At 37.9% G+C, this 25,069-nt stretch overlaps 3 protein-coding genes across 3 annotated transcripts; all 3 read right to left on the bottom strand.

The window, feature by feature from the left end:
- Positions 1-1,571: 1,571 nt before the first annotated feature.
- Cbr-deg-3 lies at positions 1,572-3,572 on the bottom strand (the record flags this gene model as incomplete). Its single annotated transcript, XM_045237525.1, has 8 exons — positions 1,572-1,689; positions 1,744-1,858; positions 1,903-2,078; positions 2,123-2,679; positions 2,736-2,907; positions 3,033-3,187; positions 3,252-3,433; positions 3,479-3,572. 8 exons carry the CDS (start codon positions 3,570-3,572, stop codon positions 1,572-1,574), a joined length of 1,569 nt encoding a protein of 522 aa, XP_045097817.1.
- Positions 3,573-4,003: 431 nt separating this feature from the next.
- Positions 4,004-7,305, bottom strand: Cbr-des-2 (the record flags this gene model as incomplete). The annotated part of the gene is made up of 9 exons (XM_002636473.1): positions 4,004-4,176; positions 4,583-4,759; positions 4,805-5,067; positions 5,154-5,402; positions 5,487-5,640; positions 5,691-5,817; positions 5,938-6,201; positions 6,623-6,825; positions 7,272-7,305. The coding sequence occupies 9 exons, from the start codon at positions 7,303-7,305 to the stop codon at positions 4,004-4,006; spliced, it is 1,644 nt and encodes a 547-aa protein (XP_002636519.1).
- A 4,058-nt stretch (positions 7,306-11,363) lies between these two features.
- On the bottom strand, positions 11,364-11,743 carry CBG27059 (the record flags this gene model as incomplete). The annotated part of the gene is made up of 3 exons (XM_045237524.1): positions 11,364-11,496; positions 11,584-11,647; positions 11,740-11,743. 3 exons carry the CDS (start codon positions 11,741-11,743, stop codon positions 11,364-11,366), a joined length of 201 nt encoding a protein of 66 aa, XP_045100610.1.
- Between the last annotated feature and the right edge of the window lie 13,326 nt (positions 11,744-25,069).

Raw genomic sequence — 25,069 nt, 5'->3', positions numbered from 1 at the left:
CTGGAGCAGAAAGAATTGAATGAGCAAAGCAAGCTAGAAATAAAAGAATCTGGAAAATATATAAGTAAAGAAATCAGTAACAATATAACTCGCCATTATCAAGAATCGAATGTAATGATTGTTATTGTTTTGAATAGTCTTCAGCTTCTAATGTAGGAAGGCGCCAATCCGATTGACCCATATCTTACTAATTATGTACACATACAAGTATATCGCCGACCCAGTTGGAAAACCAGTCTTACTTTCAATTGGGGTAAAAGTGAGTAATTTATATTTTTCTTCGCAAGTCAAAGAAAAGACAATTATGAAAACAGTCAAGAGAATGCTCATCTCATTCGATAAAAAATAACTGGTAATTCAGAATTTGTTGAAAAAAAACAGTACACTTAATTTCTCTCTCGTTCTTTATTTATGCATCTTATCATNATGCCTTTTCGACGGGTAACGCCCGTTTGGGCAGTCGGCGGCGCACGGTGGAAATCCCCATATAGGCCCCACATCAGCCCCATTTCTCCCCCATTTTGCCCCCGATTTCCAAACGACATTGGCTTTTCAAAACCAAGTTTATTAATTACACAGAAACGCAAAACAGTCTTTGATAATATGTATACTACTCTAGATGAACAGCAGAATAAAGAACATAATATTGTGAAGAAATACAAACAGCCAGTAAAAATCAAAAGATGGAGCTGGAATTGAAAGGGGAGAAATTATCTTTCGTTGGAGTAGTCGGTCAGTATCCTGTCCAATTTTTTGCTAAGTTCGCTGGAAAATGGAGATTATATGGGGAACAACCTTTCATGACACTTACATTCTCAATTTTTCTCTCCGTGATTCATTAATCTTTTTCTGGAGTCATACGATCCTTTTTTTCACCATCGTTGTCTTTCTCCTTTTTTTGTATCAGTCCTGAATAAATGAAATAACTTTCGATAGAAACAAGGAAGATCACTCACAAGTTCCTTTTTCGTTTACCTTCGTGAACGCTTCGGGTACGGAGAAAGAAGAATATTGGTTATAGTAAGACAAATCATCACAAAAAAACTTAGAACAAAATTTTCGTCATCGAGGATCCGCTGGTGCCAGTACACTCTGTTGGCGCTCCCCATTTAGCCCCCATCTACCTCCCGTTCCCCTCTTTCCAGTCGACAGGGGAATCCCCACTCACTATAGCCCCCGCTTGTAAGAAAGGAGAGCCTGAAATTCAGCATTCCCTGTTTTGCCCCCACATAGTCCCCATAACGGGTAACTCCCATATCGTCTGGGTAACTCCCAAATAACATGAGTAACTCCCGTTTCGATTGGGTAACTCCCAAACTTCACGGGTAACTCCCACATCAGCTCCGATTAGGCCCCAACCTCCCCAGAATTACCTGAGTATTTATGTTTTAAGAATTAAAAATTTATTCATTGTCAGATCAAATAGAAATCTTAATCAAAGCCATAGAAATCTGTCAAAATTAAAAACCAGATAGCAAGCAAATTACCGGTATTCGTCGCATAGTTATTCGAGAAATTCGGAGAGAAATGAGAGGTGGAAATGAGAGGAAAGATAAAAAATAAGAAGAGATTTAGACATGGAAGAATTGGTCATCAGGATGATCATAACTGTATTGGGCCATTCTTCCGACAAGGATCAGACCAGAGGTGACAATCAGAACTGCTCCGACGAATACTATTAGAAGGAACCTGCAAATTTCAAATTATATGTTTTGAAATATTTCATTACTGGAATATACTAACCGATCAAGTACGGTAGCCAAGAACTCCCACTCCAGAGAGCATTGTCGTTTTCTTCGCATTTCATCCACTTCTTTATTGAAAACATTTGAAGTTCTCCGCAGTTGTGTATTTGTTCCTTAACAAAGTTTTGTTTTTCAATCAATTTTTCAGATTTTTTACCTGCAAGGGCCGACATAGTACCCTCCCACATCGTAGCTTTGGCTGTAGACGGAGCAAGAGAAGGTGCACGAGATCTTGCGGTGTTCGGAGAGTTTGGAGATGTAACATCAATCATTTGGAAGGATTGGCGCTTATCAGAAACGCTTCCAGCAGATGGAGGCACACGTAGTGTTGACCTGAAAAAAATTCATTCAAACTGAATTACGGAGTATTTTTTTACATTGGTGATTGCATTTTAGTTGATCCGTTGTGAATGTTTCTGGTGAGGAGCTGAGACTTCTTTCGTCGTCGAACATTCAATGGGTCATCATCGAGCTCACCCCAAAGGGTCTGAAGTGGTGGAGGAACGTTAAGAAGGAGAACTTGTGGAAGAATAACGAAGAAGATGTAACGGATGAATTGCGGCGGATTCCTTCCGTATTGACGACGTCCTTGCACAGACAAAACCACACTTGTCAAAAAAGTTCCAATAGAAATGATGATAATAATGGAGAGGTAAAACCAAGCGATGAGTGGAACGAATTCACTTGTGGTGGGCATTTGATCAGACACCATTAACATCAAGATAGACATTGCTAGAAGCGTTGTGATACCCAAATTAATCTTTTCTGTTCTATCATCATCTGTAGAGGCCGGAGTGAAGAATCCAGTGATAGCCACAAGAGTAATGATGGATGTTGGAATAATGAGGTTTACGAGGTAGTAAAGCGGTTTTCTTTGAATAACCAATGAAGCTTGAAGGATCACCCATGGCTCGGCACAACATGCGTATTTGTACTGAAATTGATAGATTTGATTGGTTTTTTGTTTCAAATGTTCCTTAGAAAACAAACCTCGTGTCTATGAATTTCGAATGACTTCACCTGCCATTCTTCGTTGGGAATGAATGATTGCATGCTGACTTGTGGATCTGCGTAGTAATCGAGCGCAGATTTTGAATTCGTCCAACTCGAAATGGTCAGTGTACAGTTCTGTCTGTCGTATGGAAAGAATCGAATGTTCAATCTGCATGTGATTGTGTATATTGCAGGATAGAGGAAAGAAAGTTCAGATCCCTTTTCTCCCTTCCAATAGTTTGAAGTCACTTGGATATTCATGTATCTTTCTGTTTCATCTCGACTCATTTTTACGCTGTTGTAGAGGTATGTGTCAGGAATCCAGAGATGATGGAATGGAATGATGGTGGAGTTATCATTCCAAATTCATTCGGATTCCAGTCGAGATACTCGTCCTTCCACTTTTGAATCATCCAAACATTCAGTTTGATATTTTGTGAAGGTTCATCCTAAATAAAATTTTAAGAAACTGTTGAGCTATTTTTTTCAAAAGCTGTTGAGCAGTTCACTCACCACTTCTATAATCTGATAGAGGGATATGCTGATGTGCACTTTGAGGGATTTCTTGTGATCAAGAATTGGTCTGACTCGGACATCATATCTCTCCGGAGACAGAAGATGCCTGGTTAGACGGATCAAAGGAACATTCTGCATTGCTATGTCTCGATCAGCCGTCGAGTTAAGTAATCGTGGGTCTAAAAAGTGCCAATGTTTCGAGAAGATTGTTCTGGAAAACTTACCGAAAGTTTTCAAGGTTGCATTGAGCGAATGTGACGTTTTGTTGGCTGCTACTGATGTCAGCAAGACTATCAGAATGGTTAGATTTAACGTCATCTTCTCATGTAACCTGGAAAATGTGTTAGAAAATAAAATTTAAAAATGAATCAAAGTGAATAGGAGATATAAAATACAGTGAGAATGACACTGGAAAAAACAAATAATTGGTGGAAAAATGGGAAGCCAGAGGAATAATTTATTCGTTAGAGGAGTGGATCGTTTTTTTGAAAAATCGGAGGAAATGAAGAGAAAAAATGAATGAAGCTCAAGCCAAAGAGAAGTAAGAGAGAAAAAAGAACATGATTATTTTCTAAAAATACAGACAGTGAAAGCAAATGTGAATTGAGTAAAAAAAGCAGGAAAACGAAAAAATGGAAATGGAATAGGAAAGAGAAAAAGAGATTATCAGGAACCGCGTCATTTGTTTGGGATAGAATAGCAAACCGAAAGGAAAGAGTGTTCAGATTTAGAAAAACGAATAGAAATGTTCATCCGCCGAATTCAACACCAGCCTGATGCCAATGCACGAATCCGATGAAATTGATTCCGAAAGTGATTATGAGGAAAGCAACAACGAAAATGACAAAGCATGTCCTCTCGACTACAGTAGCCAGCCACTCGAACTCAGCAACTGCCAATTGACGATTGGCTTTGATCGAACCTGAAATCGGAGTTTTTAGTTATCTGAAATAAATGGTATACATGGGACTTCGGACATGTCATAATGTGAATTCTAGTGATACATTACTCTCCGATGAGTCTTCACATAATGACAATAAAGAGATATACTAATTAACTGAAGAATCAAAATTATAAATAGAAAAGGTGATGAGAACCAATTGATAGAATAAGAAGAGATTACTTTACGACGAGACCTACCTTGTCTGAAAGAGCTTCGACTTAATCCAGTTTCTACAAGAAATAAGACGTTGTACTATTGACAGTGAAAATGGAAAAGGAAAAGAAAATTTGGCAACTTTTCTTTTTTGACGAATCGAAGGATTAGAACCTCGGTTCGAAAGGCCAAAAATCGCCACAAAAAGTTACTCTTTTGAAATGAAACTCACTCTGCATGGCCGCAAATGTGTTCTCCTTCTGTGACTTTGGACGCATTCTGCTCATCAAGAATTTAGATGATAGCTCTGAAGCTACAGAAACCACGTCATCAGCTGGTCCAGGAGTTTGTGGTGGTGGAAGAGGAGATGTGGATGGGACTGGTGGCGCAGATGGAGAAATGGATTCATCTGAAGATATAATTAAATCCTCGACCAGATATCATGGTTATGTACCTTGTTGATGAGCGCTGGGTGATAGATGAATGAGTGGATCCGTGCTTTTGTCTGAGATCAGAGCCAGACCACTGTTGCCTCGTTGTGTAGCTCGACGAGCTCCACTGACCCATTTGTTCCGAACGGATTCTTTGACACTAGCGAGTTGTATTGGACGCACTTCTACTGAAGGCGTTGGTGCGTCGAACGCTTCCATCATATGTTCTTTCTCCACATGGGGAGGTAGTGATGTGCATGTGAACCAGGCAAGGACTTTGGCAAATCTAAGAATAGAAAAGGGAATATGTTAAGTGAAACGGATAAAATGAGTTGAGCAAAAAAACAATGGAAAAGGAAAGAATGCACTTACTTGAGCGCTCTCTTGGACATTCGCTCTCCAAGACTTCCTCGTTTTTGGATGGCAATAATGACAGAAGAGACTACTGTTCCAAGAGAAATCACTATTATCATTGCCAGAATAAACCATCCAATAAGAGGAATAAATGTAGATGTAGTAGGCATTTGATCCGATACCATCAACATCAAAATGGACATTGAGAGAAGTGTCGTGATACCAAGGGACACTTTTTCTTCTCTCATTCCAGAAGCAGATGATGTTCTGGAAAGTGGAAATTAACACTTTTTGTCTTTTTTTTTCAGATCAATAGTCAGGTCAGATCAAATTTCAGAGCTTGAGACTCACGTGAAGAATCCGACAATAGCGATAAGTGTGATGATGGATGTTGGGATAATCAAATTGACAAGATAGAAGAGCGGTTTTCTTCGAAGATACAACGTCAACTGCAGTAACGTGTAGTTATTCGGACAACATGCGTATTTCACTTCTCGCCTCTTGACTGAAAAATAGATCACATGTGTCAACAGCTTAGGCTCTAGCTATTCTCACTTTTCGTCTGCAAAATGTACCATCCTTCGTTTTCCAAATAGTTTGATGTTCCAATTTTATCGGAATATGGGAAATAGTCGATTCCTTTTTGGTCATAAGTCCAAGAGGAGAAAGTCATTGTGCAGACCTACAAGAACATTTTTCGTACTTTTTTTGGTCTCGCAAAGTTAATGAGTTTAGTTTTTTTTAGCTTTCGCAAAGTTTACTCGCTAATTGGAAACTTTTTTGTTCGGTGAAAAAAACGTACTTGGACGTCGAATGGGAAGAATCGCAAGTCTAAAAGACATGAGAACTTGTAGATCGTTGGATAGAGCAACTCGATCAGTGCAGCCCTTCTTTGAGTGTCCGTCGTAAGCTTTGCATTTAGAAGTCGTCTCGTGTCATCGTCTTTCATCACCAGAGAATTGTAAAGTGTGGTGTCTGGTAACCAAATGGAATCATACGGCAAACGAAGCTCCGTTATATTCTCATAATCGTCTGGATTCCAGTAGAGAAACTCGTCGAACCATCGCTAAAAAACGTAGAGACGAATAAAAAAGAGGTATTTCTCCGTTTTTTTTTTACTTATTCTTCTATATTCTTTGCACATTTCTCAACAAACTTCCACTTGCTCGCGCATTGCTCTATCAACCGAAAATTGGTGAACACCTTGTATGCATAGATTTCCGCTCGTTTTTTTTCAATGTGCACCCGAAGATCACGCGTCATTTCCTGACCTACTAAATCCTAGAGGTTATCTAATCAAAAAATTCGGAGTCAGACTCCGTGCCAGCCATCCACAGAGCTATTTTGGGTGAAAATCAATTAGTGATGCTTTTTCGAAGGTCAATTGGTAATTTAGCAATTTCGAGCAAATTGCATTTGTTTAAAAAAGTGTATTTAGCAACATCGCCAAGGTCTGCAAATTTTCTGCCTTCTGGAACCATTCGTACCTCTATAATCCAGGCGTTGAGCAAAATATATTGTTGTGGCTCGTTGAGCTCCAAAATCTGATAGAGATCCATCGAAAAAGACACATTTATTGGTTTAGAGTTATCCCACATTGGCTTCGCTTTTTTGTCGTAGTTGTCGAGTAGATCATGAACCAATCTGATTTGCGTTGGCACTGGTGGCTCTGCGGCAATGCATACCGATACTGAAATTCATTTCAGGTCTTAAAACCAAAGAGTCTTCTCGAAGCAGTCTCCACATGTGCTATTTTTACAAGCGTTTCTTGTTCACTTTACGCTAACCAACCTTGGAAGTTTGAAAAAGAAAGTTCTGGCTTTTAGCCCAATTGAAAATTCATCATGTGGCTGTCACTAAGATTAGCATCGTTTGCTCCCGGTTTTCTCGTACCCTACCACACTTTTCAAGGAAATGAAAAAAGAAGAAATGGTGTGTACTACTACCACTTCTACTACTTTTTGTTGTTGCAATGTCCAGAGGTCCTCAAAAAAGAAAAGAATGCGGAGACTCTTTCTTGTTGTAAATTAACATCTGATGGCTGATGATGAGCGAATCTTTGTGTTCTGGTCAGCCGAACGTTGGGTTTGGAACAATCAAACTTTTCGGAGAATTTCTAGTCCTAAAAAAGCTCACCTGTGACAAGTATAAAAACGTTGTGAATGAACATCTTGGCAGTTTAGGCGTTCAGAATAAAATTAAAGGGTGTTTGTGTCGTTGTCGTCGTCGTCGGCCGGGCCAAAAAGTAGGGGCCTTTTTTGAAAACAATGGATGCTGAAAATTTAGGAAATAAGACGAATGGAAATAAGGAAAATAATAGAAGTGACTAGAGAAGAGAATTTTAATTTTTCAGTTGCTTTCTTTTACTCTCTCCTGTCGGTTTAGTGGTTCTGTTCTGAAAACGAAACCTCACTCTCACTTTTTTCTGCTTTCCTATTTTTGGGGTGGTCCTTCGGAGGTTTTCTCTGTCTCTCTCTCTCTCTCTCTCTCTCTCTCTCTCTCTCTGCCTTCTGACACATTTTTGTATAATTTGTTGTTTTTCCATTTCGTTTCTATACACAACAAAAACAACAATAGCAATAGAAACGGGACTCATAAACTGACTAATAGCTGAAAATATAGAATAGAAGATGTCCTTCAGGTATGTGTCGTCGTTGGCTCTTCTTTTTTTTTGTTATTTCCCCCCACCTCTTCAATCCTCAACTATAGGGTCGTCGTGCTCGTTGGACCGTGCTCCAATGTTCATAAGAACCTTTGGAGACGAGAGATGGATGGGTCCTCCTCTCTTCTGGTTGCTCTTCGTAGGTGGAAGAAGAAGTAAGTGCTTGCAATTCGCTAAAAATGGTAGGAGATATAAAAATGGAAAGTGGAAAAAAACGTAGGAGGATTTCGGAATATTTGAAAAGTTTGGAAAGGATGAGACATCAACAAAAATAGTTGTTGTGTGTTGTTCCAGGTAGTTTTTGTTTCCTGGAGTTTTATTAATGGACGGAATGGATATGAGGTTATGAACGCGGAGCAAGCTATTAAAGCAAAATTTAATTGCATTGAATGTTCTATAAATTCTAGTTTTACGATGTCTGGGCAGAAGGTTCAGCTGAAAAAAAAAGAAAATCGGGTTCATTAATTTGAAATTCTCTACGATTAATCGGTCTATCGAATTTCAACTCAACTCTCTTTCGGGTATTATCGAAAATCTTTGGAAATTTTTCGTCAAAGTTTCAGAGCAGAGAATTAATTTCAGATAGTTTAAGATTATCTAAACTTTAAAAATTTTAGAGAAGATATCCACAGACCAGAAGTTTATGTATTACGGTAGTTCTATTGCGAAGAACCTATTTCTAAGTATACGGAGCACTTAGAAACACCTCAAGCATCAGGAGACTTGGCCTTGATGAAGGTGACACAACCTGTTGTACATTTGTTCAGCTGACTGCTTGTCCTCACCGACAAACGGATCGAAAAAAAAAATGAAAAAAGGAGGTATATGAGACATAAGATAAGATAAGAGATGATGATAGAAACAACGAACATGAAGTAGGTGGGAAAAGAGAAAATATATTGAGCTGTGATTCCTGAAAGAGATGGGCAAAGAGCGACAAATTGCCTGAGAGCCAATTGTTTCACTCCTCCCTGAAAATGTGTTTTATTCTCTCTCTCCTGTTTCATATTTCAGAATTAGCTCTATTTTCTCCTACAAATCTTACCGGTAATATCATATCTCAAGAAGATAGGTTTTTCAGAAAAAGTGACAAAATATAAGTTATGGGGGTTCAGCAAGTTATGGGGGGACAACATTTTGGAACAGTTGTCCTGTCTCCTCGACCAGCTGAGTGAAGGATCCCATACAAACATCTTGACGTGAAGAAAAAACCCGAGGGTTGATCCTTCAGGAACAAAAAAACAAAATGAGACTATGACTCGGTCTTCTTCTGGTCCTCCTCTTTCAGAGCTATTATGAGACACTGGAATTTGCATAAATATAATTTATCTTTTGTCTTTGGTTCTAGTTAGAATTCTTTTCAATTTCAGAATTAACCATTCTACGTTTACCTGTCATACTATTCTCAGTTTCGTAAAAAAACCTTCGTTGTTCGTGACTAAAAAACAAAAAACAAATCCGAGCTCTGAAGCATATGGTAAAAGTAGGAGACAAGAGAGACGGTGGGTGGTATGGGACCCACACTGAGCAAAAAAAAGTTGTAAAAAGCGATGAGGAAGTGAAAAAAAAATCGGAAAGGGAGAAGCCACAGGTCATTCTAGTAGTTTGTTTCGAGACGAACCTATTAAACTTCACTATAGGAGAGGGCAAACACGCATTTTTCTGTTTTCCTGACCAAAATTGTTTTGAGGAGTCCATTGTCGTCTTTTAAGAGAGAAAACGGGGGTGGGGGGAGTATATGGGGCAAAGGAGCACGAGTCGGTTTTTCGGGGGGCAAATTAGGCAAAGAGCTGTATTCCACTTGTTACTCTGTGCTCAACACTTTTCGACGATTGGTATCCGAAAATGAAAGAGGTTTTGGACGGTGAGAGTGTCCCATCGGTCACCGATCCTTCTTGCAAAACGCCGCCCACCTCTTCAATCAACACCCTTTTTTCATTGAAAATGCATTTTTCGATATCAATCCGTCACTCCTCCACCTTCACCTTCATCCTCTCGTATTCTTACTTTTTTCAGTGTTCTAATGAATATTGGAGAAGGTAGTGGAAACTGAAAACATTGGGCTGTGTACCTAAAATGACCCGCTGGTCATGAACGAGAAAAAATTAGAGCACAGAAATCAAGGGGAAAAGTCAGGAAATGGACATTTATCATCGATGCGGACATACAAGACCCGGAAACAATTGATAGGATTCAAGGGAACAATCGTAGTGACCGGGATATATTTTGTTTCAAGAAGTTGTTACGAGAGACATTTCTATTATTAGTATTGGGAGTAAAGCATTTTTCAAACTATGAGAATAATAAGCTTCAATTTGTAGCACTATATAAGACGCTATAAAACCTGTAAAAGAAGGACCCTCTAATCTATAATTTTGAACCAATTTTTCTCGATTCCTGTCAAAGATATAAAAAAGTTGCCACCTGATAATTTGTTTATCTTAGTATCACGAACATTTCATCCGTTGATACTTTTTTGATATCTTGCATAGGAGCCAAGAAAAAATTAATCCAAACTTGAGAGTGTGAGGGCCCGTGTATTTCAGAGTTTACTGTATAAAATTGGCGGATGGAAGAAGGCTAAAACAAGACTCTTGTAAAAAGAGTTCATTCACCAAATACCATCAAATTCATGAAAAATCGGAAACTTTTTTTATTATAAAATGGTACATGATTTTCGATTTTGAACGAAAACCCCTGAAAAGGAACTCTGAAAAGTTCAAACTGAACTTTAGTTTAGTCAGCGTTCAGAGCAAGATTTTTCTCCAGATATGAAACTTTTTGGAGCTCCAGTAAAAAAAAGCTCATCTAAACAAAAAGTTCTTGAGTAATCAATCCGATTTTTTTTTGGAATTTCTCTAATTTTTGATCGATGTACCCGAACTGCAGAAGGAAAAAAACGAGGAAAAAGTTTTAAGGTCATTGGAATGTAAGAAGAAATGAAAAAAGAGTTTAGCACCCTCTATTCGGACCAAAAAGAGAACAATGAAGAGTTGCACTCAACGCCATCGAAATATATTGAAAAAAGTATGCACAACGAAGAAACCAGAATAGAAAACGCAACGACGTCAAAATCTCAGGAACATACGTACACTTGTATGCATAGGCTAATCTAGAATGCTGATCGGCGTGGAAGAAGCACTTTTTTAGGTGGAAGAAGACACAAAACAAAAAGTTGTGAATGAAAGAAAAATGGAGCTGGAGTAGTAGTCGACTTTCAATGATTGACATACTCCGTCAGCATCATTACTTTTTGTCTGTTTCTCGTTGACAAACCCCTTTTTTCTCTATGATATCGACAGTGGAGTAGAGGACGTCCGAACAACGGATTAGAATAGAAACCAGAGTTAAGGAAGAGCAAACCAGCAGAAAAAGAGTCAAAAAACAAAGAAAAAGGGACCCCGGAATTGGTAGAAGCAATGCAGAAGCAAAGAAAAACACGTTTCTTATTCATCAGAAGTCGTCAGTGTGGCTGCTCAAAATGGTGGAGCATGTTGACTGATTATTCAAAGACAAAAGACACTTTCAAAGGCCAAAAAGAGCAAAAAGGTTCATGGAAAAAGTGTTCATAAGGAGTACTCTTCTACTGTCCCACCTTCGTCCACTGCTGAAATCTCTTCGTCGTTTCCAGTCGAAAATCGAATCGGCATCAGAGGATCAACACGGCGGAGACGATGATGGGCGAATGTTGCTTTGTCGCTGGAACAAAACAAATCTAATTAAGAAATTTGAATCTTCACAGGATTCTTAATGAAGAAGAAACACGGAAAATATGAGGAGCCTCACCAGTAGCAGACGGCTCGAAGAACTTGCTCATTTGGTGACAGTGGCATTCCAACGAAGCTGCCTCCTGAAATTGATCCTTATTTATTTTTTAATTTTAAATATTTTCTGGTTATTGATATCTATGCAGAAATGTCTTTTGTCTTTTCTAAATCTCACTCATGGCATTGATATTTTTCAAGTAAGGGACAGTATAAGATAAATTAGCAAAGACTAAACCAAGTAGCTAGCATAGTCAAAATTGTTCATGAGCACTTTGAAGTTTTTTGGAACGCAGAAAAACAAGGCTTCTTGACGTATTCCTTCCGATCAATTCCCAGTTCCTCCTCTTCATCACTCAAGCTCATAAATAACTTCTAGACTTCTAGACCCAAATACTCTATTCCAGACAACAACATGAAATGTATGTCTCACGACTAAAATACCCCTATACCTGCCACGTGTTCCATCATTCTTTCGAAATCCACCATCTCCTTTACCGCCCGTCTTCTTTGATAGAAAAGCCAAAAATATTCGAAGATATCGACTATAAAACATAGAAAAATGAATCCAAACACAATCAATAGCATAGAAATCCAATTGAACACTGAAAAGAGAATCGGGAACTATTTAGGTCAGGGGATCAGGTCTTGGGGAAAATCGATTAAAAACAAGAAAAATACAGCAAAAAGAAACTCACTTTTAAATTCAATTTATTGAAATAATGCATTTATAAAAGGCACACCCACATGTGAAAATTCTGGGGAGTCTTACGAGGTCAGCGTGTCAAAATTAGAAAATTAGGCAAAATGAGGAAAACCGGGTTTCCATTCGGAATATCTTCGAGAATCATTAGAGACTATAGACATGTGGATGTTTACAACAAAATGCAAATTTTGTAGTATATGTTACTAAAAAACGAAAAAAACACATGGGGACCATAGAACGTTATTATGCATTTCGAATGACTTTAGAATTTTAGGTATGAATAGAGAAGAACGTTTGGAAGCTGTGAAAATAGGTGCTAGAGAGAAAAGAAGTAATGGAGTGGAGGCACTAAATTTTTTTGGGACCAAAAAAATCTGAATGAGAGGAGCAAGGGAGAAGAAGAACCTTTCATAGGAATTGATTTGGTTTTTTTTCTTGCAGGAACAAAAACAAATATGGGCAATCATGAGCATAATTTATTAATACTTGTTTTTAGGATTTGAAAAAAAAACAATTTGATTGAAATTCCGTAAATCTGTATTACAAGGGTCGGACCTTTTATTGTTTCAATCTTCTATTGTTTCAACGTACAACGAGGGCCCTCCTATTACATGAGCCAATTAGAGGGGACTTTCTATTTTTCCGGTAATTTTTTTCCTAAATTCCTAATTGAGCAAATTCGGAAAAACTTCGTAAATTTGAGTGGAGTCCTACTATTTCCGGTGCCCTTCTATTTTTCAGTGCCTGTTTGGGGAACCCTTCTAATACAGGTTTCACGGGATCTGAAATATCCGTTTCTTTGGTGACTTAACGAGCTTCAGACAGAGTTTTCAATACTACCGTAAAGCCTGACATATAAAGCCCCACCCTATCAAGTTTGACCTGATTCTTCTTGGCTCCTATACAAAATATCAAACATGTGTCAACTTTTGTTTAGAGAATTATAGATAAATTGGGTTCAAAGTTTAAAGTTAGAGGGCCTTTCTATTACAGGTTTTACGGTATATTACTCATTGATGCAGCAAATTTTCAGGAGCAACTAAAAGAAACTATAGCTTTAGTTTTTTTTTCGGCTCTGGTATATCCAATCAATTCTTAGCTGTAATAACAATAATAGAACCAGAGATTTTAGAATTTGATTTTTATCTCGATTCCTATATTTACCTCTGATCTTCAAAAATCTTTTTTTCCAAAACTTCCCACTTGTTCATCGAACCAAAATCATAAATAGTCAATGATGATTTCAAAACTTTCCCGTATTCACACCCACTTGAAAATAAGGAACAATGTCAGGTACACTTTGATGTCTGGCAATACCACTTTTTTGTGCCCACTCAACTTTTGAATTTATTAAAAATCTCAATGGTCAACTTTCGAAAATTATTTCCGACCACCAAAACACGACCGAGACATTCAAACATTCATGGAGACAACGCTACAGTGTGCTGCTGTTGTCTCCAACTTTTAATCCTCTAGAACAGATTCACTGGCTTTCAAACCACTCATGTCTCAAATCATTCTGGTTTACACTTCAGGTAAAAAGTGTAACTCTCAAAAGCTATGTAAATTTCAAAAGCTACAATCTTGTTTTTCGATCCCTCAACTGTGTCTTTTTTATCTCTGATGCTTGATCCACAGCTGGATTCTTCTGGCTCTCATTCACATGAATGTTCATTTTTTACCAGCATTATGTATAGGACGGATATATTTCAAACGAATGATGTTCGAGGATCAAAAAAGATGATCATTTTCGTTACAATGGGATCCTCATCTCTTTTTTCCAATTTCCTCAAAATTTCGTATATTCTTTGATGGGTCTCGAAAATGGCGTAACTGACGTTTTCTGGAATAATTGCTCCCAATGGGCTTTTCTGTTTCTATGGATCATTCATAAAGTTTCTTATTCTCATTCTAAAATCCTTCTACTTTTTCTTCAATTTCTTTCGAGGTGGCTAATGAATGAGAAGTTCCCTCCGAGATGGAGCACGGCAGCCACAAGCGGCGGTCTACTCAAATTTCACTTTGCGAAAGCCGTCGAAGATGCCCCACACTCTATTCCTCCCGTCTTGTATTTGCTTTTTATTTCGGTTTTATCTGCTGCTCTTCTGAGATTTATCCCAGCTCGTCTCCCTTCATTCATAGTGATCGTAGTCCATGGGTCCTTTTCTTCTTCTTCTATTCCTGTGTGTGTGCTCAACTTCTTCTGGTCCTTATGAACTTTTAGACTTCTTCTCTTAACTGTGTATAACCTTCGGCCGTTAGCCCTTCGTCACACCCAATCCAATATCCAATTCTACTCCTCTAGGTATCGCGGACCTGAAATCGACACCTTGACGTGCGAACATGCGTTTCTCTTGTCGGGTAGAGCTGCTTTTCCTGGATCTTTCTCTTCCTTTCTCTCTCTCTCTCTCTCTCTCTCTCTCCCGTTTTGCAGTCAGATCGATAAGATGTAAGTACAAGAATCTGAAGTGTGATCCGAGCCTTCTTTCGTTACTTTCAATCTCTCAACCGACGACAACAAGTGTGCAAACATAAGGTAAAACGTGTTAGACTCTGATCAATCACAGTTTCTCTTTTTTGAACTCCCACAGCCACTGTCTACACTCACCCTGTGTTTCACTCCCTGGAATGTTATCAGTTTTAAAATGAGCCTGGGCTTATATACCGTAAACCTGCAATAGAATTTATCCTTAACTGTTAAACTCTTTATCATAATATCAGGTTTTTTTTTCGGTTGACACATTTTCACATCTTGTATAGGAAATGATATAATTGAGTTCAACCTTGCCGGCCCTTTTATTACAGGTTCTACGGTGGTCCAGTTATAGACTTGTCTGATAAGATAAATTATCACTCTTTTTATATTTTACGGAATATCACTGACCCATTATCGTTGGTACTAATTTTCATATTTCAAGTATTCTGATTGAAATACAATTAGAAGTGATTCAGATCCTCATTTTAAAATTGAGAAACACGCTCCGTTGGTTCCCATCAGAATTATCAGGAATTCCTTGTTCAAAACAGTACGGAAATTAACCCGATTCCAAAGTAGAAACCTGCAAAATATTATCTTCTCTCATTTAATTGGTTCATTCGATATTTTGGGTACAAAACACCCATTTGTAAAAAAAATGGGAAACACGAAGTCCTTTTTTTTCCAAGAACACCATTCTGGTCCGGTGACCTTCTGCATTGTTGAAAATGTGGTTAGACTCTATTTCGTTTCTGGGTTCCCAGAAAAATAATACGTTTTTGGGGTGATGGTGTTGGCCTTAATGATGATCGTGGTAGCGGTGCTCCTCGGCCACTCCCACAACCCAATTTAGTGTCGTGTTGTGTTTTTCGCACGCAGATTTGATGGGTTTCCAAAAACCCGAATAGACATACACATACACTCACTTCAGTCCGAAGTCTTGCGACACACACAAATCTATTGTAACTTCTTCTTTTTTCTGATTGTTTCACCAGATGTCCCATGATGTTCTGTTCAAAATTTACCAACCTTCTTTTATTTCTCGCACTTTTTTCGCTCATTCACACATTCCTCAATTCCTTGTCTTATTTCTCAAACATATTGTATACTGGACAATTTGCCGTGTGAGATGTATGTGATGATAGAAAAGAAACATTGAGTTCGTTTGAAGTGGATCGCATTTAACGCCACATTTTGGCGGCAGAGCAAATATTTGAAAAAAATTAGAGAATCGGACTTACTGGGCAGAACAACTGAGGTAGACATTAGGTGAGAGACTGTTTTTTTTGCTGGGATTCAAAAAGCGAAAAGTTTAAAGAAACATGTCAGGTCGGATACAAAGTACAAAAAGATATCGAAATATATTGTCATACTTGCAACGGGCTGATCTGGGATTTTTTCTGAATTTTCAAAGTCCGGCCCGGCTTTTCAGAAACCCTTTTTCAAGTTTTCAGTCAATTTATAAGCTTGCCAAGAACGAAGTGTCACTGAAGAATATTTGAGAAATTTTCTGAAATTTATTTTCTTCCAATGTGGACAACCCAGGCCCACCCGGCCGGGACAGCCTAAAGAGTCTCAGTGCCTCGGCTCGGGCAGGCTGGGCCTTAATTTTTTCAGTATGGATACTCTATGGTACTTATTGGCTTCCTTATACCTATTGAAAGAAATGATTTTGATCATCTGAAGTAAGAATCCCGGAAAGTGTTTGTACAAAAACTAGGTGGTATTTTAATCAACAAAAAATTAAGAACTAAAGTTGTTGGTCTTTTATTCAACTCCAATTTGCATGGGTAATCCCACGTCAGTTCTTCATTATTCTGATTATATCCGGTCATTGGTCGTCGCCTTGCTTCAAAATTAAAGCTTATTAGGAAGAGCAGCCCTCTTCTTTTCTTTTTTGTATAACTCTATTAACTTGCGAAATTCGCAAAATGCTTCGAAATTTTTTGCAAAAAACGGCGCCAGGAAAAAGTGAAACTTTTGGCTCTTATCCCACGTCTTCTTGTTTTCTTCCCCCCAAACAGCCGCTAATCCCATTATCTCCATTTCCCTTCTCACTATACCTATTTCTCGTTTTCCCATCCTAATCCATCCGGACTCTCTCATCCCACTTCTCTTTTTCTTTCCTAGAATATAAGAGTAATCCACTCATTCGTTTCTTTTTTCCAAAAAAAAAATAGTTTTTTGTGTCTTTTTCACTCTAATTGTGCTCATCACAAATGGCTTCTTTTAGTTAGGAGCAATTATCGATGTGCTATGTCACTCAATCGTCCTTTCCTCCCTTCCTTCATTCGTACTTTCAGTCTTTCTTCCCGCCTGCTGATCAAACAACATGTTTTATGTTTCCTTTTGCTACAAAAGTTTTCGTTCCACTCTCATTTAGCAAAAAGCAAAAAAGTGCGACATTGACAGAGTTCACTTTCACGAAACATACATCCGGAAATGGATTCAATGTGACTAACCAGGAGAGCACGTTGGATGTCTTCTGAAGCCCTTCTAGGTTCTTCGTCTGAGTCTTCTGATGAGAGGACTTGTTGTTGATGGACCCCTGTATATGACACCATTAAAAGTATGTCATTCACAGATACTCCATAACCTGTAGATGTTTCTAGTCCAATTATTTCGAAAGATTTTACTTTAACTAGACATTAGAAATAATAGGAATAGCAAAGTTAACTTTATCAATCATCATGGTTCTCGAAAATCAATACAGTTCTCATTATTCAATTTTTTCCCCCTAATTAGCGTAGAACCTGTATTAGAAGGGCTTCTTTAATAGAAGGGCCCTCCGAGAGGGGTTTGGAAAAATAGAAAGGCTACCTTCAAAACGTTTAATCCGAAATTTGAAAAATTCCATTTCTTTTTACTATTAGTGATAAATATTTCGGAAGTTCCACAGGTTGACAGATTTTGATAAAACATAGTTTTTGTTCAAACCTTGTTCAATTTCGGTGAAACGAATGGATTTTTATGTATTTTGAATGAGAATTACCTTTTTATATGAAAGTATTAATAATTGAAATAACTACCGTAAAACCTTTAATAGAAGGGCTCCCTAAATTTTAACTTTGAGCCAATTTTTTTAGGTTCCTGTCAAAAATATAAAAAAGTTGTCAACTGATAAATTGTTCATCATACAATCAGAAATGTTTTATCAGTTGTCATATTTTTAATAGCTTGTATAAAAAACTGAGATAATTGAGCTCAAACATGACAGCGGGGGGAGGGGGGGCTTGTATTACAGGTTTTACATAAAATTTTAGGAGACATAGTTAGGCTATGAAGGGCAAAATAACAGTTGAGAACGGCTACTGAAGTGTGGAGAACTATACATTTTATGAAATTATAAGTTATCCTTCTTAAAAAAAAGAGAAGGTTTCCTAAGGAGATTTCATCCCAGAAAAAATTCATCTCATCCAAATCCTTGAGGCGCAAATAATCCTGCAACAAACTTCACTTCCTCTCTCTATCTGTTTCCTTTTCTTTCTCTATCGTCCAGATATCCGCTCACTTCTTCAGATTTTTTTTGTGAAAGTATTTATATTGCTTTGATTTTCATTAGTGTCTCCCGCGGACGGACGCTCATTGATCATTCCATTCACAGGTTCATCGATTCCAAATAACTCTCTTTTCTTCTTCTATTTATTTCTTTCATGAAATGTGATGGGATGGGAATGTGCTCTTTCAACCTTCCAGCTACGTCAGTTGTCATGTCTCCTGTTACAATCTGCCTATCATTCGATAGAGCGCTTTCACTCTCTCAAATTTTCTTGTCGGACTCTTTTCGACTTTTCCGTTTTCTTTCTTTTTTCTTCTTTTTATCCGTTTCTGAGCCTTCTTTAAAAACACAAAAATTATCTGAGCAAAGTTTGCGTCGTCATGTCTTTTAATCTAATCCTCGCCAAATTTGATTTTTTGATTTTCACTCCGTCAGTACCAAAAGTATAACTGTCTCATGAAAATTTGAGCCAATTTTGAGTCCTGTCCATCAGACTCCGCCCTTTTTTCTCTTCTTTTTCAGTGAACTACCATTCAAATGTTTTCTCAATGTTACTCTTTTTTCTTATTCTCCCAAAAAAGATTTCTGATCAAAAACCACCACCACTAAATGCTCAATTTTTCTTTTCGTGTTGCTTCGAGGTTTTTTCTTTTTTTCATCCTTCAAGATCCCAACGCTAATGGGTCCGTGAGAAGAACAAGGAAATCGTTGGGAAAAAAGGTTCCTTTCTGTTTTCAGTCACGCAACTGGAACCCAAATGTTGAGTTTACGGCTCACGAAGCTTGGTTTTATGTATTTCCTGGAGTCAATTTGGTCGAATTGGAACATTTTAGCTATTGTCAACCCAGAGGTGGGGGAAAGTGTCCTTTTGAAAAAGAAATGGTTTCAATAAAGTGTTTGTATAGACATCCCCACATCCAATCGGCCAACGTTTAGCCCCATGTCATCTGATGCTCTAAATTTTCGTTTTCAAAAAATCACGTATGCACTGTTTCCCAGTTTTTTCTAGTTTTTTAAGAATAAGATACTTGAATATTCTGAGAAAGTAACTCTTGATTTTCATGTTCCCTTGACCAACTGGTTTCTGTAATTCCGATCCGTGGTTTTTAGAGTATAAAGGATTCAGATTTCGTTGATTTCGTTCACAATATATCCCAACTCTAATTTTGTTTTTTCCACCCTCTTCTCGAAATTTATTTTATTACCGCGAAAGCGCGCCCCTTCAAGTTTTTCTTTGCTTTTTTTTAACCAGTAACGGGTTTTTAGGGATTCGATTAGGCAGTTCTTTTCTTCCATCTGACTGACTCATCAGAGGAAAGGTTTCTGGCGTTCTATCTGCAAGCAAAAAGAAAACTCAAATCTCAAACACACATGCTGTTTTTTCTTCTTCATGGGCTGTATGGATATTTGTGGCTATTTTGAGGGTCCAACGTCATCAGATACTACTATTTTTGGGTGAGAAAAGGGGGACTCTTCCTTTTTCTCTCTTATTTTTGTTGGCCCAGATCATTCAGTAAATGGATAGAGAGAAAAAACGGGATGGAGATGAAACAAATATTGAGACAGCTTGAGCTTCCTGAAATCATAGTACAAATTTGAAGATGTGGGTGGGTAAAAAAATGAAGTGGTGATTTTGAAGTAGGAGGTGGAGAAAGAAGGATCATTCAAATAAACAAGCACCATTTCTGTCTCGTTTGAGCTTACCACGAAATCACGGAATTCTCAGTTCTTCGATGTTCTCATTATTAACATCAAGAAAAAATAGGCTTGCTATGAATGAACCAACGTCATTGATTTATTTTAGTGTCATCTATTTTGGTACCAAGAATCAAGACGTTTTATTCCTGTGACTAAGCTATCCATCTCGAGCGGACCGTCCGAAAACACTCGCCTTATTCTTCCTGCCCGCAATATCACGGTGATTGCACGCGCAACGTACTTTTCGTCGCAAAAATTTAAAACGGGTGATTCAACCGACCAGGCGACGGGAGGGTGAAATTTTCCGGAACTCCAAAGCTTACTTGAGACGGGAGAGAACTAAATTCTCACGATTTTTTTCAGGGTAGACTTTTAAAAGTTATTTTCGATGACATAATTTCGAAATAACCCCGTAGAATGAGCCAGACTTTATAACAGGAATTCAAAAACAAAAAGGTTTTCGGAATTTCAGTTTGTAAAACCATTGTCAAAATTTTCAAAAAATCCTTGAATTGATATTTTGGACAAGATAAGCCGTTTCTTGTTTTGGTCCAATTTTCCTCCTCTTTTTCTGCCCCCGGCTTCTATAATTTTTTTGCTCACTTGCTCGTTATTCATAGTCTTTTATCCGAAACCAGTTCCTGGAATCACCTTAGGTCGGAGATCAGAGCACGGATTCCATTCCATCCTTCCTTCTTTTTTCTATTCTAATAGTTGTTTGTTTTTTTCCCATCGAGAGTGAACGTGTGGGGTCCCAATTGAAATTCACAAAAGTTTTTGTCTTATCTCTGTTCTCCCACAGAGTTCTTTTTCTTTTTATTGTCACATACTTGTTTACAACCACACTCGACACGACGACTTACACCTTTTATAAATATGTACATTGAATCAAACCAACCAAAAAACGCAACGAAGAATGAATGAATTTATGATTTTTTTTTCGGTTGTCTCGTAGAGCACCTAGAGTTGAGTAATGTATGTGTTTTTCTTCTAATCTGTTTGAGGACCGTCGTCTGAAAATATCCCCTTTTTTGGGTTTCACACTGACTTGCGAGGGTGTGGGAAGATAGAATAAAAGAATATTTTTTGTGTGGTTTTGGAATGCCAACTCAAAAGATTTTGATGTTTGAGAACTTACTCCCTAGTCTCAGTTTTTCTATTCCCTAGTCGAAAAAAATCCGGAAAGCCAGAAGACATCTGAAAGTACACATTCTGTTTTTTTTCCTTTCTCGTGCCTTTTTCTTGGGTCTGTTTTTCTAATGGAATCTCGACTTGCCAATGTGAATGTTATTCTGGAAGTTAAAAGAAAAGAGGAATTCATTTTTCCTATATTAAAATGACATCCGCACTTCCATTTTGACCTTAATTTGCTCTGAACTGGTCAAGTATTTGCCAGTGACATATTTGTTTCCAATTGACTTCATTTGCTATTTCTTATAGGAACTTTTACAGGAAAAAAGGTGAAGTTCTATTAGAGGAATTAGGTTATTTGGGCAGATCTCTCTTTCGGTTTGCTGTGAAGGGTATGGACAATTCAAACAGTTCTCAGAATTGTTAAAGTTCCTTCGAAGGAAACGAGGATCACCTTGATTTGTTGTGCTTTATTGTGTATACAGGTTAAATAAAATGATCTCACATTATGCCGGAACAAAAATCTGGACTGTGGACGTGGCCGAAGGTCCCACGACGACAACCACCGTAACCTAAAAATATTTTAATTTCCGGATTTATAATCTTGATTCCTATGCTTTTTCAGTCAATTTTTTCTTTTTGACTATCTTCTTTTGAAACTTTTCTTTATAACTTTTGATCTTTTGAGAACTAAAAACCCAAAACTTTGAAGTACTCGAGTATCTAAAGAAATTTGATGAATGGTCCAGTTGGGAGTATAAATTTTTTAACTTGTCAGTCTTTCTTGCCAAAAAGTCTCTCATCTAACAAACGATTCCCATGTCGAAGATAACCAATTCTGCACTTAGAGAGTCCAGTGTCTAAGGGCATCATAAGTAAAAAAAACATCACAAGTTTGCTTTCAACACTTTTTTTCATTTTGCACTCACACTTTCTCTTCATTATCCATTATTCCCCTCTCACTGACGGTGTCAATTATTCAACACGTCGGAGTCGTCGACGTCTTCCCCCGAAGTTGAAGTGGCGGCGACAGAGAAGAAATCGACAGATTTGCTAATTCTTCTGTGCTTCTTCTTTTTCTTCTTCTTCTACTCCATCATCTTCAACTTCAATCCAGAGAATTGATGTTGACATTTTCTTCCATCGGAAGCACCTGTTGAGTTCATGTTTTGGTACTGCTCTCCTCCCTCCATTCCGTTGTATAATATTTTCTGTTTTTGATAGTAAGTAAGACAATTGTCCGGTTCATTATTTCTTCCCTAATCATCCATCAAATTCTAAATTTAGGTTCATTAGGTCTCTTCGGCCTCTTATTTCTTTCCTGATGTTTTTAGTTCGATTCAAAAATAGTCTGACATTTTTTCAAGGAATCCCCACTCTCTAGAATTCTAGAATTTCCAAAAAAATGCAATTTATTTTCAAGACAAAGTTGAACTCAAATAGTTTTGTCTGGAAGTTTCTGAATGTGACGTTGCGGAGGCGTTGTTTTCTTTTCCTTCTTCTTCATCCACTAAACATCTTCTTCCACAACTCAAAACTCTCCTCTTCATACATTTTTCACCATTTTCACTATGACGGCAGCCTTTTTTCGACCCGTCCCCATCACCCTTTCGTGCAAATCGGCTGGAAAAAAACGACAACTGATAAATATAGAATGCATCGGTTGTGTGATCGTTGAATTCCAGAATCAGACTGGACTGAAAAGAGTGGGTTGATAATACGTTCTCTCTAATTTTTGTGCTTGTGTGGGTGACTCCATTTTACAAATAGTCTCATGTGATTTTATTGGTAGCTGGGGGTGGTTTTTAATTGTAGACATCTGGACCAGAGGAAGTATTGAATCTGTTATTCGACACAAGCAACTGTGAGTTACAGAGAATAGGAACAAAGAATAGATCTGAATTTTCATGGTTTTTGTTTTAATTAATAAACTAGGTAACTGTGGTCCCAGAAAATATAATTTTCGAGCCTCCATGACGACCGATCAATTCGTATTTCAAAACGAATAGTTTTCCTCTTGTTGTTTTTTTTCTTATCTCGAGATCTCTCTTCTACTTCTTCTTATTGTTGTGTTCCTTTATCTCAAAAGCTCACTCAATGTTCATCAGCAGCAAAAGTTCACTTGATCCTTCCGAAAAAATGGGTCCCTCCACTTCTCCATTTCTCCTCCACTTACCTCTTTTCATTCCTCTTTTTTGGCGCCCCGGGCTATGCTGAAATCTTGTTTTTCATTAAAAATGTCTATACTTCTTCGCTCCTCTTTTTCGCCGTTTCTCGCCGCGTTCGTTCTTCTCCGAACGAAGGATGTCATCGACGTCTTCTTCTTCTTTTCAGACGCCGTCGTCGTTGCAGAAGCGAGTGGAAAAGTAGGAGGCGAATAAAAAAGAAGAGCTCACATTTATTGTCAGAATAAAAGAAGGCCTAAGAAGAAGAAGGCGTGGAGAAGAGCACCGAGCCGACGCGGAATTTTCTATCCTGCGCACTCGGCCGAGTATGTCTCCATCTTGTTCATACAACTCATTTTTATGACTTACACAAAACAAAATAGACAAACTTTTTCTGATTCCCCTTTTTGCACTTTTATTTTCACCGGAAATCAGATGACACTTCCTCATTCTTTTCGCCGAAATATTTTTGCCTTAAACCCGCCTTCTTCTGTTCATTCCAGCTTTTGGTTAAACTTTGAAGACGTCTGACCACCAAAAAAAAAGAGTGTTGCGATTTCCGGTCCTTTTTAGAAATTCTCAAAGAGCAAGTCCCCCTTTTTGTCTGCAGATTTTCAAGTCTATTACAATTTCCAAAATCTTTTTTCTGGTGTTTCCAATTCTCTGACTTCTAGAGTCACCAGCAACCACCACGACCACTACAATTATCTCTCACCGTCATAGCTCTTCTTTCTCTCTCTATTCATAACTCCTCTTTCTCACAAAAGCCCTTCTTCATAATTGGTGGGAAAACTTCTCTCAAGACTCTTAGAGCATTTGTGAGTCTTCGTCACTCATACACCCCAACGCTGCCTATCAGAAGAACGAGAAGTTGCTCCTCATTTTTCTCTATTTTTCTTATTCATTCAAAAATCTTCCGCCTTTTTTCTCCTCTAATTAGTTCGATGTGGCAAAAAACCTGAGAATGAGAAGGCGATGCGACGACATTAGGAAATAAAAACATTACATATTTTTTCACAATCTGACGATTCTAATTTGAAGAAAAAACATTTCTTTGAATATGAGCGGATAGGCATCTTTCGAAAAAAAAAAGGAGGAGCTCTCAACTCAAATTTGGTCAATTTCGCGGCTTCGTCTTCTCTTAACTCGCCTTTTCTTAACTTACGTCTCTCCTTTTTTCTGAAAAACTCCACACACATTTCTTCATTTTCTATGAAGTATGACCAATACCTAGGGAAAAGTTCATTCCAATTTCCGCCTGATTCGTCAAATTCACGAAATTCAAATCTCGGTCAAACCGCCTCCGAAACTCCTCCTTATTCAGATGAGAGATATAGAAGTTTGCAGAAAAAAAGCAACGTTGTTTCTATCTCTTTTTCATTCTCTCTGCTCCACTCCCGAATTCTCCCTCCCGATTTTTTAATATTCAAAATCTAGTGTATATACATATGAAGGAAATTTCTTCTGCAATCCGTCCATCTTCGGACGACCGGAGCATCCGGGGCGGATCCAAGAGAGGTATCCTCATTGCAATAACACTGCATCGCCTTCCTCTTCTTTTTCTCTCCTCGAATTGAATGAATTCAATTGGACGGACGACTGAATTTATAAAGAAAATATGAATATATGGGGGGGAGCTTTTAATGATGCTTCAGTTTGATCTAGACATCCACGTAGGTGTTTGTTTTTTCCGGAAAACCTTATCTAGTTTAACTAAAACGTTTTCAAATGCTCTCATCATAATAAGGATAAGTTTAGAAAAACAATAAACTCGAAGGCCTTATTTTTCAAACTCTTTGCCTCTTTTCACCTCAAAACACACACATTTGCAAT

The sequence above is a fragment of the Caenorhabditis briggsae genome (genome assembly GCF_000004555.2).
Source record: "Caenorhabditis briggsae complete genome, chrV, whole genome shotgun sequence".
Classification (NCBI taxonomy): domain Eukaryota; kingdom Metazoa; phylum Nematoda; class Chromadorea; order Rhabditida; family Rhabditidae; genus Caenorhabditis; species Caenorhabditis briggsae.
This window is presented reverse-complemented; position numbering and strand designations above follow the sequence as displayed.